At 36.0% G+C, this 17,479-nt stretch overlaps 1 protein-coding gene across 2 annotated transcripts in view; it reads right to left on the bottom strand.

Annotated features, from left to right (window-relative positions):
* Positions 1–920: 920 nt before the first annotated feature.
* Positions 921–17,479, bottom strand: part of mpped2 (metallophosphoesterase domain containing 2b) — a 28,825-nt gene continuing 12,266 nt past the window's right edge. For both annotated transcript variants that reach the window (XM_073831999.1, XM_073832000.1), the window contains exons 5-7: positions 3,656–3,771; positions 3,402–3,515; positions 921–2,058 (exon numbers count right to left, since the gene is read on the bottom strand). In XM_073831999.1, the coding sequence (XP_073688100.1) occupies positions 1,940–2,058; positions 3,402–3,515; positions 3,656–3,771 (349 nt within the window). In that variant the 3' untranslated portion in view covers positions 921–1,939. The remainder of the gene's footprint in view (positions 2,059–3,401; positions 3,516–3,655; positions 3,772–17,479) is intronic.

Raw genomic sequence — 17,479 nt, 5'->3', positions numbered from 1 at the left:
ATATAGCTTAAAATGGCTCTAAACGATCACAGCCGAGGAAAGAAGGGTCTTATCTAGCAAAACGATCGGTTATTTTCTAAAAAAAAAATATACAATTTATATACTTTTTAACCTCAGATGCTCGTCTTGTCTAGCTCTGTGTGTACTCTGTGTAGAGATTGAAAAGTATATAAATCGTAAATGTTTTTAGAAAATGACTGATCGTTTCGCTAGATAAGACCCTTCTTCCTTGGTTGGGATCATTTAGAGCCCTTTGAAGCTGCATTTAAACTGCATTTAGGTAGTTCAAACTTGTGTAAACAATTGTATATTGCATGGTTTTTCACACATGCGCACGATTTATATTTCAAATGACAGACCTCCTCATTCCGAACAACTTTGCCTCTAGAATCACTGCTGTCAATCAAACCATTTGTTAAATAATTGAAAAAATATATATATAAAAAAAAAACAACTACTTTTGTGAACTAGTCCTAGGTTTTTTGCTCAATCTGGAAAAAAAAACACTGCAGTGCAATTCTCTGGACTCTCTCTAGGTCAATAATTAATCATAAAAAGTTGAAATTTAGAAAAAGGGCCTGTCCAAATATACCCAAAACCCTATAAAGCCAAAACGAAAACTCAAAACCTGCTGAGCACATGTGACAGGTGATTCTAAACAAGCAAGCAAACTTTTAGGAAGATCATAAATGTTAAAAAAAACATTGTATTTCTTTGGAAAATGACCTGGATTTGCTAAAAAATGCTTTTTTTTAAATCATTGATTTAGGTCATTACAGACTTGATAAATAATATGTAATGTCTTTTTCATGTGTTTAAATGCCTTAAAGCGCTTGAATCCCAGGAATCGCTGCTTGCAGCTATATTTATATTTCTTTTCACTGGCTTAAATGGCAAAAAGATAAATGACAGACATCAGATAAAAATCTTGCAGTTTTATTTGCATATAAACTTGGCTAAATGTCACAATGGATAAAAAAGTCACAAACATATAAAGAAAGCATTTACAATAGCAGAAATTACAGAAAATGTTTTTTTGTGTGTGCTCACAAGATTGCAGATCCACAGTAAAATATGCAACGCACAATATTACAACAACTTAAAATAGAGATGAGAAGAAATCAAATGGCTTAGTGTTGTAAAAATTTCCAGTTTTGAAACCAATGGAATATGGAGGTATTGCAAATCTATAATACCAGATTTATCTCTGTATATCTCCTGAGGCAGAACCAAATCGTATTGAAAGTTCTCGTCCACTTTTAATAAGTGCTAAATGCAAAATCAGAGCACCTATCTTTATGATCTGAGGAATTTGCACATTCAGCCTTTTCTAAACCGTAGAAATAAGACAATAAGACAAAAGCAGCACAGCGATAATGCGAAATTCAATTCAAAACACACAATTGCTTCCATCTTTTGACAAACTGTGAAAAATGCTCGTCTTATGGTGTTTAATGGCCTGGTGGATAAAGATGTGCCTGCTTGATGAGAAAATAGCAAAGTCTGATTGAAGCAATAAATATTCTTTGACAGGGATGAAGTATGCACTTATTTAAATCCAAAATTGAATATACCACACAAAGAGTTCATGACTTTAAATAACTTTATATTAAATTTACAAAGCACAATTAATATTAAATCAGACATGGTCAAGTATTGCTGACGCTTTTAGGAGTACCTTTATAATGCACTTTTTAAGATCCTGACCAATAAAAAAGGACAAACAGAAGGCAACCGATGCAGACAAATTACAAATATGAATTCACAACTTATTCTTTGCCTACAATAGTCATTCAAATGGTGTCGGCTTCAATCCGACGTTAAAAAATATTTCATTTCCATGCATTTTTAAATACAAGCAGTACAAAAAGACTATTACTTTTAAGTAGGGAAAAGTTATGTAGAAAAAAGGGGGAAAGGGGGCAGGGCTTAATGAGTCTCAGGAGTTTCCTGGGTTGGGGAGATCAAATATGATTGGTGGATTGGTAGGCTGGAAGCTGACTGTACATGTGGAGGAGTTGATAAATGTTGTATAGCCATCTGTCATTATGCCGTACCCTGAGAATGAGAAAACATTTTATACAGTTATTTTATATGCACAAAAATGCTTAAATATTTATACTTTATCCATTTAATTTTTTTTAATATTACAATTTATAATATATATTTAAAATATTTTTATTACCTTAATATTTTATATACATTATTAATGTATTTAAAATGTAAAAAAAAATTTTTGTATTATTATATACAGTTGAAGTCTACATGCACCTTGCAGAATCTGCAAAATGTTAATTATTTTACCAAAATAAGAGGGATTTATTTATTTAGTACTTACCTAAATGAAATTTTACATAAAATACATTTATATATAGTCCACAAGAGGAAATAGAGTTGATATGATAAAAATTACCCCATTCAAAAGTCGACATGCGCTTGGTTCTTAATGCTGTGTTGTTACCTGAATGATCCACAGCTGTTTTTAGTGATAGTAGTTCATGAGTTCCTTGTTTGTCCTGAACCATTAAACTGCCCATGGTTCTTCAAAAAAAAAAAAAAATTCACAAATTCTTTGGTTTTCAGCATTTTTGTGTATTTGAATCCTTTCCAACAATGATTTTGAGATCCATCTTTTCACCCTGAGGACAACTGAGGGACTCATATGCAACTATTACAGAAAGTTCAAACGCTCACTGATGCTTCAAAAGGAAACATTAGAGAGCCGGGGGTGAAAACTTTTGGAATTTAAAGGTCAGGGTAAATTTAACTTATTTTGTCTTCTGGGAAACATGTAACTATCTTCTGTAGCTTCTGAAGAGCAGGACTAAATGAAAAATATATGATATTTAGGCAAATAAAAAATATTCATTCTGTTCAAAAGTTTTCACCCCTGGCTATTATGCATAGTTTTTCATTCTGAAGCATCAGTTGCATATGAGTCCCTCAGTTGTCCTCAATGTGAAAAGATGGATCTCAGAATCATATAGTCATTGTTAGAAAAGCATTCAAATGCATAAAATGCTGAAAAACCAAACAATTTGTAGGAAGTTAAGGACTTTTCTAAAGAACAGTGGGCAGTTTACCTGTTCAGGTCAAACAAGGGACTCATGAACTATTACTAAACAAAATAAAAAACAGCCGTGGATCATTCAGGTAACAACACATTAAGAATCAAGTGTATGTAAACTTTTGAACAGGGTCATTTTTATGAATTTAACTATTATTTTCTCTTGTGGACTAAACGTCTTTTATGTGAAATATCTTATTCAGGACAGTACTAAATAAAAAATAACATGCATTTTGTACAATCACTCTTATTTTGGTAAAATTAACATTTTGCAGATTCCGCAAGGTGTACGTAAACTTTTGACTTCAACTGTATAGTGTTATATATCTCTTACCTTCATGGATTCCTCCATATGCGTGGAGTTTGGGTCGGACCCTCTTTTGTACTGTGTTGAGTAGTTCCACGCAGCCAACTCTCTGAAGTTCTTTAGGGACCCAATCTCTGAACCCTGGACAAAGTCCAACATCACATCTTTAGTGGTGTATCATAGCATTTATGATGACTTTAAAATACAACAGTCCATCTGCAGACACAAACTGATTTATACATGCTCTACATCTAAAGTTACATTCTCATTTCAGTGCTTACCCAGAGGAGGCCCATGTGTCATAAGAATATCCACGTCTTCAGGGATCTGGTTCCACTTATCAAGGAGAGACTGGCCACGAGGTAAGTTAAAGCCCCATCCGTTAAACCACGGGGTCCTGTGGGAGCAGACAGACGCATTTTACACACTTCATAAATGTCGAGATCATCATACACAAGCCTGCGTGTTGTTCTCACACACGTATGCAAAAGTTGACAGTATTATCAAAAACGGTTTTCGAAGTAGACTAGTTGGTAAGGTGCATGAAAAAAAAGTCTAAAAAAGCCTTCGAGTATTGCAGTAGGAGCTTTGAGGCTATGGCACAACTCAAGCTATTCATTTCAGCCTCCATCAGGGCGTCCGGTGGTTTGCAGCAGAGCAGAGGTCATCTGCAGAGGAGGCAGATTGATCAAGCTGTCAGCACCAATGAGCAGAAGCATGTTAATAAGAGTTTTATTTCCCCTCTGGGACGGGCCTGCTGACAGCCTGCGGTAACCCGGGCCAGACCTTTATTTACCACTCTCAGACCCTGTCTGATAAGGGCCAAGTGTCTGGCCCCAGCTAGACAAGGCTGCGCAAGGCCAGGGCTAAATGTAGGCCTTGGTAGAGAGGGCAGGAACTGACCCCATGCTGATAAGCAGAGTTGGGTGATGGATGGAGGCGGTGCAGACAAATGAGTGTTGGAAACACTGCGGAGAGCAACGTCTGCAACTGCTCAACGGCACTTCAGACGTCCTGCGGTGCAGGATTTCAACACGGCTTGAAACAAATGCTAAAATGAAAGTGCCTATGTGTTAATGTGGTCATGGTTGGGACATCACAGCTGTTTCTAGATGGCCCATTTTTTCTCTTATGCCGTGTCTACACTAGACTCGAGTGGCGTGGTGTGATACGACAAAATACTATAGAACTCTCGACAGTAAACTGACGCCTCGTTCTATTCATGATTATCAAATTGCTGTGATGTCTATTAATCAAAGAACAATAGAAAAAAGAGGAGATAATAACTTTTGTAGCTTTAAGGATTCATCTATATTTAAAGGAGTAGTTCACTTCCAGAACAAATACACCATAGAAGTCCATTATATGGAGAGAAATCCTGAAATGTTTTCCTCAAAAAACATAAAGAAAGACATGAACATCTTGGATGTTCAGGTGTGAGTACATTATCAGTAATTTTTGGTTCTGGAAGTGAACTACTTCTTTAATTTATTATTTAGTGTTTGATAACCTTATTCAATTTCTGTATATTTCCTACTTGATGAAGGGCACAGGTAAATAATGGGTTTATGTGAAGATTGTTTTGAGTTCGCTTAAATTCGAACTTATTTGTGACCCTGGACCACAAAACCAGTCTTAAGTCGCTGGGGTATATTTGTAGCAATAGCCAAAAATACATTGCATGGGTCAAAATGATTGATTTTTCTTTTATGCCAAAAATCATTAGGAAATTAAGTAAAGATTATGTTCCATGAATATTTTTTGTGAAATTCCTTCTATAAATATATAAAAATGTAATTTTTGATTAGTAATATGCATTGTTAAGAACTTAATTTGGACAACTTTAAAGGTGATTTTCTCAGTATTTTGATTTTTTTGCACCCTCAGATTCCAGATTTTCAAATAGATGTATCTTGGCCAAATATTTTCCTATCCTAACAAACCATATACCAATGGAAAGCTTATTTATTGAGCTTTCATATGATGTATACATCTCAGTTTTGTAAAATTTAACCTTATGACTGGTTTTGTGGTCCAGGGTCACATTTATTAAAGTCTAATAAATGTTAAAGTTTATAGCTCTCAATTATACTGTAATGTTGAATGGCTATAGTTTATGGCTAAATAGAAAAAAAGAACGATTTCCTAGAAACATCAGTAATACTGATATCAGTGATACTCACCTTCAGCCAAAAAACAAATGCTTAAATAATAAAAATATACCATCTTGATGTTGTTTCTACATTAATTGAAGATTGAATGTAAAATTACAATATAAAAGTACATTTAAAAACTTTAATGTTAGGTGGGATAAATCCTGATTAATTTTAGACAAAAAAAAATGTAATCGATTAGTAGCACTAATTTGTACTAGGGGTGGCACGGTTCACAAAACCCACGGTTCGGTTCATATCACGGTTTTAGGTCACGGTTTTCGGATCTGTACGGTTCTTGTTTTTATTTTTTTATTTTAATCTTTAACACTCCAGAAGTTTGTTTTGGCATATGAAATGTAGCTTGATTATCCACAATTTAGGATACATTATTAAAAAAAAAGTTTTATCATGTAATCATGCACAAACTGAATTGGACTTGACTTTAAGCACATTATTGAGACCATCTCTGAGGAAAGCTAGGGGAGATTTGATACAGCAATAGAGAAGACATGCTTTTCATTTATTTGGCAAAAACAGGACAATGTGTATCTCTACAGGAATTTAGGTGCCTTTCTAGCACATAAAGATTAAACTGAAGAATTAACTTGCATGTCTACCAACACACTGGTGTGATGTCTTCTCAGATGAACTGACAAATTAGAAGTGTTGCCGTTAGCATATTATATGCATTTTCCACAATGCTTGCACACAGTCTCAGTTCGATCTATTCTTTTATTCCCGTCTTCATCATAGGTAACATGAAATCCAAAATGTTCCCACACAACTGACCTGGCTAAGGGGCCGTACACATGAAGCCTCTTTTGCGCACTCAAGTTTGTTATTTCAAATGTAGACGCGTGGTATGCGCGCTCGTAATGGAAGCGACGCGGTGCGACACGCTCGTTTTTTCCAGGCGCGTCCGCGCCGCATCGAGATAAAAACATCTCAACTTTTCAAAATTCCGCAAGCTCACCGAAGACCATGTGACATGAACCAACCAATCAGCTTCATTCTTTCCTTTAATAAAATTGAAAGCACAGCAAAGTTGGATGAACAGCGTATCATAGCTGGCGCATCCTCCAACTCCGGGCAGCCTTCCTTATCTCTCCCACTTGCCATTTCTACACGTGACGTAACCTGCAGCACTCCTCTTCTACTGTCTCTATGTCTACACACACCTCTTATTTCGCACAAAAAGGACACTCACGAGGCTACATTGCGCATGCGTTGAACCGTTGAACCGTGCGACGCACACACGCACCGAACCGAACGGTTCGGTTGTTTTTCATGTACCGTGCCACCCCTAATTTGTACACACAGGAAAACGTCTCAAAGCAATTCTAATTTATCTTAAAGGGAACACTGGATAACCATTTTCAACAAGTTGGTATGATTCTTTAAGGTCTTCATGAAATGTCTGCAACGTACTTTGCTTAAAATGTATCAATTGTTGTGTAAAACACCCTTTTTACCTTGTGAAAAACAACTCTGTTCACATCAACCCATTTCAGTGCTTGACTCTTTAAATGTTAATGAGCTCTGCACACTCCACCCCTCTCTTCCATTTTTTGTGTATTTGGTGGCGCGTTACCGTCAAAAACAAAATTAATACACAGCGTCCTCAGTGGCTCTAATGTTGTGAGAAAATGAAAACTCTGTTTACTTTTACATCCAAATACAAAACACCTGCATTGCTTACGAGACATTGTCGCTACAGCGGCACGACCAAAATGGTGGACAGCGTAGAACTGGCTGAGGGCGGGACTATGCTAATATGGGACAGTCAGCAGTCGTGGATGGGGCTTAAGCAATATGACGTCATACTGCTCAGAAAATCAAAACAGCTTGATAATTGAGACTGTTTAGGTTTTTCGGGGATTAAAAAAAATGAGTGAATGGATTATCATTGTAGGATGGTTGTGTCCACACACTGCTAAGACATTTATATGCAAACACCATGTAAAGGTGAATTTCAGCTAATCGCATTAATGAGTCTTAAAGAGCTTGATTCTACCCGTACTCATGGGCATACATATATGTATGAGCTCACATGCGCAGCTGTCCGGAGGTCATTTTACAACGAGCACTTGACAAAGTCAGAGCCTCTGAAAAGCAGAAGGTTAAGACTAGCGGGGGGAAAGGGTTTTCATAACATGTTCTCTGAGACCTGAGGCCTGGATCTTCTTTTTCATTCACTGAATTATGTTGAAATAGACGAGGGACTAGGGCCCAGTGGTTTGTACCACCTCAGAATAACAATAGAAAGAGAGCCCTGGAGCGGAGTATTGAAAACCAATTACAGAGAGACAATGAAAAAGGTTTTAGAGGGAAAAATGGAAAAGCATGGAGACTGTCACTTTAAAATAAGTGCCAATTAAACTCAGAGACCTAGTTAAACCTTGCAAAAGAACAGGGCCTGTCAAATAAGACAGACATAAAACATAACGCTAATGTTACGAAGCTACGAAAATACTTTTTGTGCCCAAGGAAAACAACAATAACGACTTTATTCAACAATTTCTAATCTTCTTCTCGCATGTGTCGTTGTACAATGGTGAGCGTGCATCGAAGACTGACACGGAAGAGAAGAGATTGTTGAATAAAGTCATTATTTTTGTTTTCTTTGCGCACAAAAAGTATTCTCGTAGCTTTATAAAATTAAGGTTGAACCACTGATGTCACATGGACTATTTTAACAATGTTCTTACTACTATTCTGGGACTTGAACATGTCAGTCGTGTTGCTGTCTATGTAGGGTCAGAAAGCTCTTGGAGTTCATCAAAAATATCTTAATTTGCATTCTGAAGACAGGGTTTATACAGATATAGTAAAATTCCAGTTTAAGGATTTTTCAAGCACTACTTTTTTATTTTCAAGAATTTTAATCATAGATCTCACTTATCAAACAATGTCTTATCTTTCAAATTCTAAAAATATAAATAGATAAATAAAAATATACTAATGAAAAATGGCAAAAAATAAAGTGACGCACATGCAAAGCATCACTACTAAAGTATAACAAAGTATACTACACTTTTACTATAGTAAAACCTTATAGTCATTCTCTTAAGGGATTTGTAGTTGTGTATATAGTTTTTTCTATAATTCTCATCTGAAACAAATGATTCACTATGCATGCTCCGAAGTCTCGAACTGAATCAAATAATTTGCAAACCCGCACCAAAGTCCCAATCTGAATCAAATTATTCAAAAACCCACTCTGAAGTTCTGATCTAAACGAAATGATTCGCAATCCACGCTTTGAAGTCCCAATCTGAATAATGATTTGCAAACCATTATTTTAGATCATGCTCCGAAGTCCTGATCTAAATCAAATGATTCATGATCTAAGCTCTGAAGTTCCGATCTAAAGCAAAAGATTTGCAATCCACGCTCTGAAGTTCTAAACTGATTAATGATACGTGAACCATAATTTCAGATCAGGACGTGTATCGCAAATCATTTACTACGCGTAACTTCGCTTATTGCGAATCTTTCATTTGAATCATTCAATTCACAAAATGATTTACAAATCAGTTCCGATCTAAATGAAATGATATGCACTCCACAGTCTCGAATTGGAATCAAATGATTCAAAATATGCAATTTGAAATCCCAATCGAAGTCAAATAATTTGCAAAGACGCTACTAAGTCACGATCAAAAAAATTATTAATGATTTGAAGTCCTGACATAAAACAAATGATTTGCGATACGCGATCAGATTGGAGCGCTGAGAAATTTTGCGATGCAATAATTTAACTGATTTGTGAAGCATTGTTTCAGAGCAGGACTTGGAGCGCAGATTGTGAATCTCATTAGACTTAAATTCGAACTTTGCATATCATGAATCTTTGATTTGACTCATTCAGTTCGCAAAATGATTGACAAACCCGTTTCAATCTAAATCAAATGATTCACGATTTGAAGTCCTGATCTAAATTAGATGATTCGCGAACCCGCTTAGAAGTCCCGACATAAATCAAATGATTTGCGATTTGAAATCCTGATCCAAGTCAAATGATTCGCAAACCTACTCCGAAGCCCCGATCTAAATCAAATGATTTGCGATATGCGATCTGACTGGAGTGCTTCGAAACAGTGAATCATTTTGCGACGCAATTGTTTAACTGATTTAGAGTTTCGAAAAGCTCACTTTCACCTATTACTACGTGCTTTTTTAAATCATTGCAAGTGATGTCAAAATTCGAAAACGAATGGCTCTTTTAATTTGATCTGGTATTTGCTAGTGAATCCCTTGAAAATAATGATTAACCGGTTTGAATCAATTGGAGCGGTTCCAGCATAAATGACTCACTCCATTGATACGGTTCATCTATTGCTTTATTCGAGTCTTCAGCCATGTTTACGCGACACTGTCAGTACTAATACTGGCTTAGCTTGCTAGTTTTCTGGCATTAACTGAAATAAGCGTAAAGGGTATGATATTTTTTGAATTGCGTGAATTTTGCGTGAAAAGATACTGAAAGTGCTTATTGAAAAAAAAAAAACATTTCATAGAGACATTATCTATCAATAATTCAAGCACTTTTCAAGTTCCTCTTCTGGAAAATTGCTATTTTCCAAGGGTTTTCCAGGCCGTAAATTTCAAAAAGTCAAATTCAATCTGTGAAGATGAACAACGGTTTTATGGGTTTGAAAAAACATGAGGGACTTTTCATTTTTGGATGAACTATCTCTTTAAGACAAATATGCCAGCAAACTTTCAAATACAAGCTGTCACTTTACTGTCACCTTTCTTCATTAACCAACCTAAAGAGTGCAGTCGTTTATGTATTTGAACGTCCATCATCATAGGCTGGTCTCATAGACTCAGCTTTATCTATGTTTGTCTATCCATTAGCGCTTCTTCGTAGATTTGACAGAACGGAGTTGACTGGATGAAATCGAGCCTGAACACAGGAAATGGCTGCTGAGGTCTCAGTGTATAAGTGTGTGTATGTTTGGTAGCCATGGCTGATTGATGGGAAGGCAAATAAAGGCGAGTGGTTGCTTTCAAACATTGTGCACCAGGCCGGTAATCTTGGGTACAATCTCTCAAACCCTGTTAGCTTTCCTACAAACATACTCAGGCCCATCTGCGTTAACTCACACATAAACGTCAGCGCCCTAGTCACGTTTTCATCCGTACATCAAGCTAGTCGACAATGAGAAGTCATTACTTCCAGACATGCAAATAAAACAGGGATCAGAGACGGAAAACAAATAAAGGAAATGTATTATTACATTGCGCACTGGAATACTCAATTCTGATTGGTCAATCCAAATGCTAGTTTCATACATCTCATATCACTTCGCGGTCTCTTTATTCTTGTTATAAATATCTCATGTTCATTTATTATTTAAGTATTAAATAATTTTCTTAAGCCTATTACTTTTGAAAAGAAAGTATGGAAAAGAGACTGAGAGAGAAAACAGAGCGTGAGAAAAAGAAAAGAGAAAAGAAAGCTTTCACTGTCAGAAACTCTGTTCAGTACAGAGACACAAGTGTATATTTGTGTCTGCGTGTGTGTTTGTTTTGATGAACTCTTGGTGACCTGGACACAAACAAACACACACACACACACACACACACACACACACACACACACACACATACACACACTGGCACACAGGAGCAGCCGGCTGAGCCCCAGTAACACACAAACACACTTGCAGTGCTTACTTTGGAATCAGTGTGCTACTCTAATGCACTGGCCAGCCAGTCCTTCAAACACCTCACATGCAAAAAGGATTACTGAAATATTTATCTGCCCCTGACAGCAGGACGGCGAGAGAGAGGGGGATCAGAGAAAGTTGTACGATTGTGAAAGTGATGTATCCCACAGAAAGTCTGACAGCAGATCTGTTGAATATTCCTTCTAATATGGTGCAAACATCAAACATTTTTTTATATAAAATAATCCAAAAACAACTTTTTCTCCCCCTATGTCATTAAAGCTTGGTCAGAAAATGACCAAGTGTCATTCAAAAATGTTGAGCTTTTGAGATAAGTATTTTATGCTCACCAAGGCTGCATTTATTTGATAAAAAAAATACAGTATAAACAGAAATACTGTGAAATATTACTACAATTTAAAATAAGAGTTTTCCATGTTGATATTTAAAAATGTAATTTATTTCTGTGTTGGAAACACTTTAATATGCTGATTGTTTGTAAGTTGTGCTGCTGATTAATATTTTCGTGATATTTTTTTAACAATTCTTTGATGAATAGAAATGTCAAAAGAACAGCTTATTTTAAATAAGAATCTTATAAGCAAATGTTATAAATTACTGTCATTTTTAATCAGTTAAATGGATAAAATAAAAATACTATAAAATATAGTAAATATAGTAATAAATAAAGTTACTGACCCCAATTTTTTTTAACAGTGTTTCTAATGGAAACCCAATTCCTCCACTGGATAAAAAAAAATTGCAATTGCAAGTTATAAAGTCAGAATTATGTGATATAAATTCACAGTTGCAAGTTATAAAGTCAGAACTGCAAGATATAAACTTGCAATTCTGAGAGTCTTGCAGTTCTGACTTTTTCTCAGAATTGCATGATATAAACTCACAATTGTAAGAAATAGTCAATTGCTTGATAAATTCTGACTTTTCTCTTGCAAATGCAAGTTCTCATTTTTATAGTAAGATTTTCTTGACAAAAACGAAACAATTCTGAGAAAAAAGTCGGAATTGTACGTTTTTGTCAAGCAATTCTGACAAAAAATGTGAGAGAAAAACTTGCATTTGCGTGAAAAAATATGTGCGCAATAAAAAGACAAAATAGCGAGATAACTAAATTCTGACTTTTTTCTCTCAAATGCAGGTTTTTATCTTGCATTTTTATAGTCAGAATTGCTTGACAAAAGATCACAATTCAGGTTTTTTTCTCAGAATTGCATGATATAAACTCACATTTGTGAGAAAGTCAGAATTGCGAGATAAAAACTCTTCTTGCAAATGCAAATTATCTCACAATTCTGACTTTTCTCGCAATTGCGGGTTTGTATCTCGCAATTGTGACTTAAAGTCAAAATTTGAAGGGAAAAGAGACTGATATGTTCTCAGATTTCCGAGTTTGTATCTCACAATTCTGACTAAATAACTGGCAGTTGCAAATTTTATATCGCACAATTCTTATCTCGCAATTTGGACTTTTTTCAAGTTTTTCTTGCATTTTTTAAAGTCAGAATTGCTTGACAAAAAAAACTCACAATTCTGTTTTTTTCTCAGAACTGCATGATATAAATAAATAAAAACTTATCGCAAATGTGAGTTTGTATCTCGCAATTAGAGTTATAAAGTCAAATTTTGAAGCGAAAAAAGATATGTTCCTAGAATTGCGAGAATTGCAAGTTTATATCATGCAATTCTGAGATAAAAAATAATTCAGAAAGGTCAGAATTTTTTTTATTCAATGGCGAAAACTGGCTTCCATAGTTTCTCTTTAAATTGTACTGTTGCACTTATTTCAAATTATGGAAGTAAAATTGGTTAAGAAGGCTGCTTTATATTAACTTTAAGCGGTTTATTCACTGGCTGAGAAAAAAGTTTGAACCCCTGAATTGAAAGAAATCAAAGGAAGAATGGAAAACAAGACCAGCTTCTTAATAAAAACAAGACTTGATTCAAACAAAGATTAAAACAACTCCAATCTTCTCCCTTTTTGATAGTGGCAGTTTACCACAACAGGACCGTCATGTTCACAACAGCCTTGATGACTGGAATAAAATAAAAAGCTATTCCTCTCCAAACAAAATACTTGTCATGTTGCACTAAAGCCAACCAAGCTGCAGTTCAAACAAAACAAACAAAACAAAAAACAAATGTCTTTTAAAGCAACCCAGATTACAAAGGTGGACTACAACTAAACAAAACATGTTGTGTCTGCACACTGCCAAAAAAGAAAAAAGCAGAATCCCCTCTGTAGATGAAACAAACAAACAAAAAAAAAAAAAAAAACGTGGCTCACTCAACTACTGAAGCTTGTAAATAGATCTGTTTTGAGAGAAACTTCCACATGGCCGACATTTTTCTGTACAGCCTGCTTACTAACATCATCTGACCCTTTTCTACTCGGCCCATCGCTCGCTCTCTCTTTCACTGTGCCCTCACTATGCCCTCAACCCCCCCTCGGTTTCTCAATCCTCTCTGCCTGGTACTGCAACTGCCGTCAGCCATCATCAGGCCCAGCGGAGGAGATGTCAGCTGTTAATTACCACTGACAAATGACGCCACCTTCGGGCCAGGGGTCAGCTTACAATCAGTGACTTGAGCAGGTAGCATGTCGGCAGGAGCCGGAGAAAACTGTTGTTCTATAGAGGCTTCTGTTGATAGCTGAGAGGACCGGATGGACAGGGTAATTCGATTTACGCACAGTACGAGTTATGCATTTTTTCCAGGAAGGTCAACGAATGAAAAAAGAAAACATGGGCAAGCTAAGAAACAACAAGCATATGACTCAACTGGAAAAGTGTGATGCTAACATCAACAAGGCCATGGGATCGATGCCCGGGGAACATGTGAAAGCCATCACACATTGTGGATAGATGAATGTGAAAACAGAGGAGAGATGAGAGGCATCAGACTGTTATAGATACTTGTCAACACCTTAATTCAGTCAGTTCAGATAAGTCAATTAATATTCATCAGCAGGCCTTCAAGAGTCAACACTACCGAGGGTACAGCACAGTAACGCTCATTAACCTGTCAAGATGTTATAACAAGCCTGTGTGTGTCTACATGTGTATTAAAATTAGTGCATTACATGATTTGCCGTTTCACAAAATGTTTATATTTCTCTCATCCTTCCCAGAGAGAATGAAATCCTCTAGAAAGGTGGTCAATTTACACAGGAACCCAATGCAATCAACAGGCATTTGTAAAATGGCCCTGGTTTCTGTACTTTTAAAGGGATAGTTCACCCAAAAAATTAAAATTACCCCATGATTTACTCACCCTCAAGCCATCTTAGGTGTATATGACTTTCTTTATTCAGACGAATGCAATTGGAGTTATATTAAAAATGTCCTGGCCTTTCCAAGCTTTATAATGGCAGTGAATGGGTGTTGAGATTTTGAAGGCCAAAAAAGTGCATCCAACCATCATAAAAATACTCCACATGGCTCCAGGGGATTAAGAAAAACCTTCTGAAGCTAATCTATGCGTTTGTGTAAGAAACATATCCATATTTAAAACTTTATAAACCGTAGCTTCTGCTAACTTTCATATGCGCATTCAAAAAGTTTCAAGTTCAAAAGAACAGCACTTATTTGAAATAGAAATCTTATAACAAAATGTCTGTTATAAACTACTGTCGTAGTGCATCCTTGCTGAACAGGAGTATTCATTTCTTTCAAAAAAATAAATTAATTTAAAAAAAGTTACAGACCCTAAACTTTTTTTAATGGTAATGTTTCTTATGGAAGGCCGTTGTGTCACAACTTTTTATCTCATAATTCAGATTTTTTTTTTCTCAGAATTGCGTGATACAAACTATAAATCACAATTTTGAGTTTATATCCCCCAACTCTAAGAAGAAAAAAAAAATGCTATTGTGAGAAAAAAGTCAGAATTGCAAGATAAAATCTCCTTTTCTGGCAAATGCGAGTTTTTATCTCGAAATTCTGACTCAACAATTTGCTATTGCGTGTTATAAAGTTATTATTAAAAAAAATGCGAGATATAAACTTGCAATTCTGAGAAAAAAAAAAGCCACAAATGTGAGATATAATCTTGCGATTCTGAGAAAAAAAGCCAAGACTTTATTTCTCTGTATAGTGACTTCAAAATAGTCAAAATCGCAAGTTTATATCTCGCAATTTTGACTTCATTTCCCAGTTCTGAACTTCCAAGCTTTGTAATAGCAGTAAATGGGTGTTGAGATTTTGAAGCCTAAAAAAGTGCATCCATCCATTATAAACAGTACTCCAGATGGCTCCAGGGGGTTAATAAAGACCTTCTGAAGTGAATCGATGTGTTTGTGAAATAAAAACTAATGAAAGTAACTTTCATTTCGAAAGAACAGCACTTGAAATAAAAATCACTTTAAAAAAAATCTTATAACAATATAAAATCTAACATCACTTGAAATAAAAATCAGTGAGAAATAGTCAGAATTGTGTGATATAAACTCACAATTGTGAGAAAGTCAGAATTGCACAAAAAACCCTCACATTTCCTACTTTTTCCTGGCAAATGTGAGTTTATATCTCACAATTCTGACTTTTTTCTCGCAAATCATGTTTGTATCTTGCAATTCTGACTTTGTTTTCCTCACAAATTCAACTGTATCTCGCAATTCTGAAATCACAAGTTATAAAGTCAAACTTTAAGGGGAGCAGAAACCGATATGTTCTCAGAATTGTGAGTTTATATCTCAAAATTCGGACTCAAAAAACATGCCCAAGAAAGAAAGTCACAATTGTAAGATATAAACTCGCAATTCTGAGAAATAAACTTGCAAGTTTACATCATGCAATTCTGAGAAAAAAAAAAGTCAGAATCACAAGTTTATACCTCGTAAGTTTAGACCGCTTTTTGACTTTATAACTCGCAATTGCGAGTTATTATTAGAGTTATTATTACGCAATTCTGACTTCATTTCTCAGAAATTGTGAGTTTATATCAAACGATGCTGAGAAAAAAAAAAGTTAGCAAAACTACAGAAACCAGGGCCAGGGACATTTTACAAGTACAATGGCAGTGAATGGGTACTATCCCATCAAAGTAATTAGCGCTATCAGCTTCACATTGATCTGACCGCACACTGAGAAAACACCTTACACTAGTATCTAGTATCTGTACTAAAGCAGATAAACGGCTTTGTTGTGATCTGAAAACCCAAGCAACTGTCATATCCCTGATCATTCATTCACAAGCACATCATAATCATAAGACAGAGGATGAAGCAGTGATACAGTTTCTATGGCAGCAAGAGAGAGACACCTCCACTATCTATTATAGCCTTGCCTTGCAAACATTCACCCAAGATGAACCCGGGTCACATGACTTGTGTCTGCCTTTCCTAAGAGGATTAAAGAGCCTTTGATTTTCAAAAGCCAAACCAGCGTCTAGCACAACCAGCTTACACGTTAATCAAACCAAGCTGGAATATATATGCGACACATATCGCTGTGGATATCTGGCGTATCGTAAACAGGATTACCAAACGTGGCTTTATCAGGATAGCGGTTGCCAAGCTATGCAAGATAGCCTTGCTTCTATTAGATGTTCTGGTTAGGCATACAAAGGCATATTGGATATTGGTAGAGAGTAATCAAGTCAAGGTCAATGTACTGACGGGAGCGCTGCCATGAAAAAAAAATGGACATAAAACAGGCTTGTCTTCTACCTTAGGCCAGACGGGAGTCAAGCCTGACCGAGCACTTTGTAGGGAAGAAGAATGAAGCCGTGTAAATGACCTCCTTGATAGTTGAGGCCCGGGGTCAGGAAGGTCAGAGCGGCCCACTGCGAGTGTGCACTTGGAGGGGCACACCGGGGTCGGCCTCGCGTTTTGATCTTGGGTCTCAACAAAGCACCAGGATGTGTTGGGACAAAAAGCACTTCCTGCAGTAGAGGCTGGGAAAACTATGACCAAAGAGCACCCCCACTAAGACCACCCATCGCAGATGTCTGGTTTTCCCACTTCTTATCAAAATTAGCATTCTAATTCTGGTGGGCTTGAAGGCTTTAAGAGAGACTAGATTAGACTAGACTAATTTTGTTTGGACTTTATCTTCTACAAGCTAAATAAATTACTTGGTGGTTCAAATAATGAGTATTCTTGTGTAACGTTTGACACTATTCAAATTATAAAATAAATAAATACAAACAATATACAAAACTGACTACCTAAATACTCTACAAAAGTACCAACTATATTGTATATAATAAAATATATATTACATATTTTACTGCTGGCAAATCGCAATTAATC

The sequence above is a fragment of the Garra rufa genome, chromosome 25 (genome assembly GCF_049309525.1).
Source record: "Garra rufa chromosome 25, GarRuf1.0, whole genome shotgun sequence".
Classification (NCBI taxonomy): domain Eukaryota; kingdom Metazoa; phylum Chordata; class Actinopteri; order Cypriniformes; family Cyprinidae; genus Garra; species Garra rufa.
The sequence above is the reverse complement of the archived record's forward strand: the minus strand, read 5'-3'. Positions and strand labels throughout refer to the sequence as shown.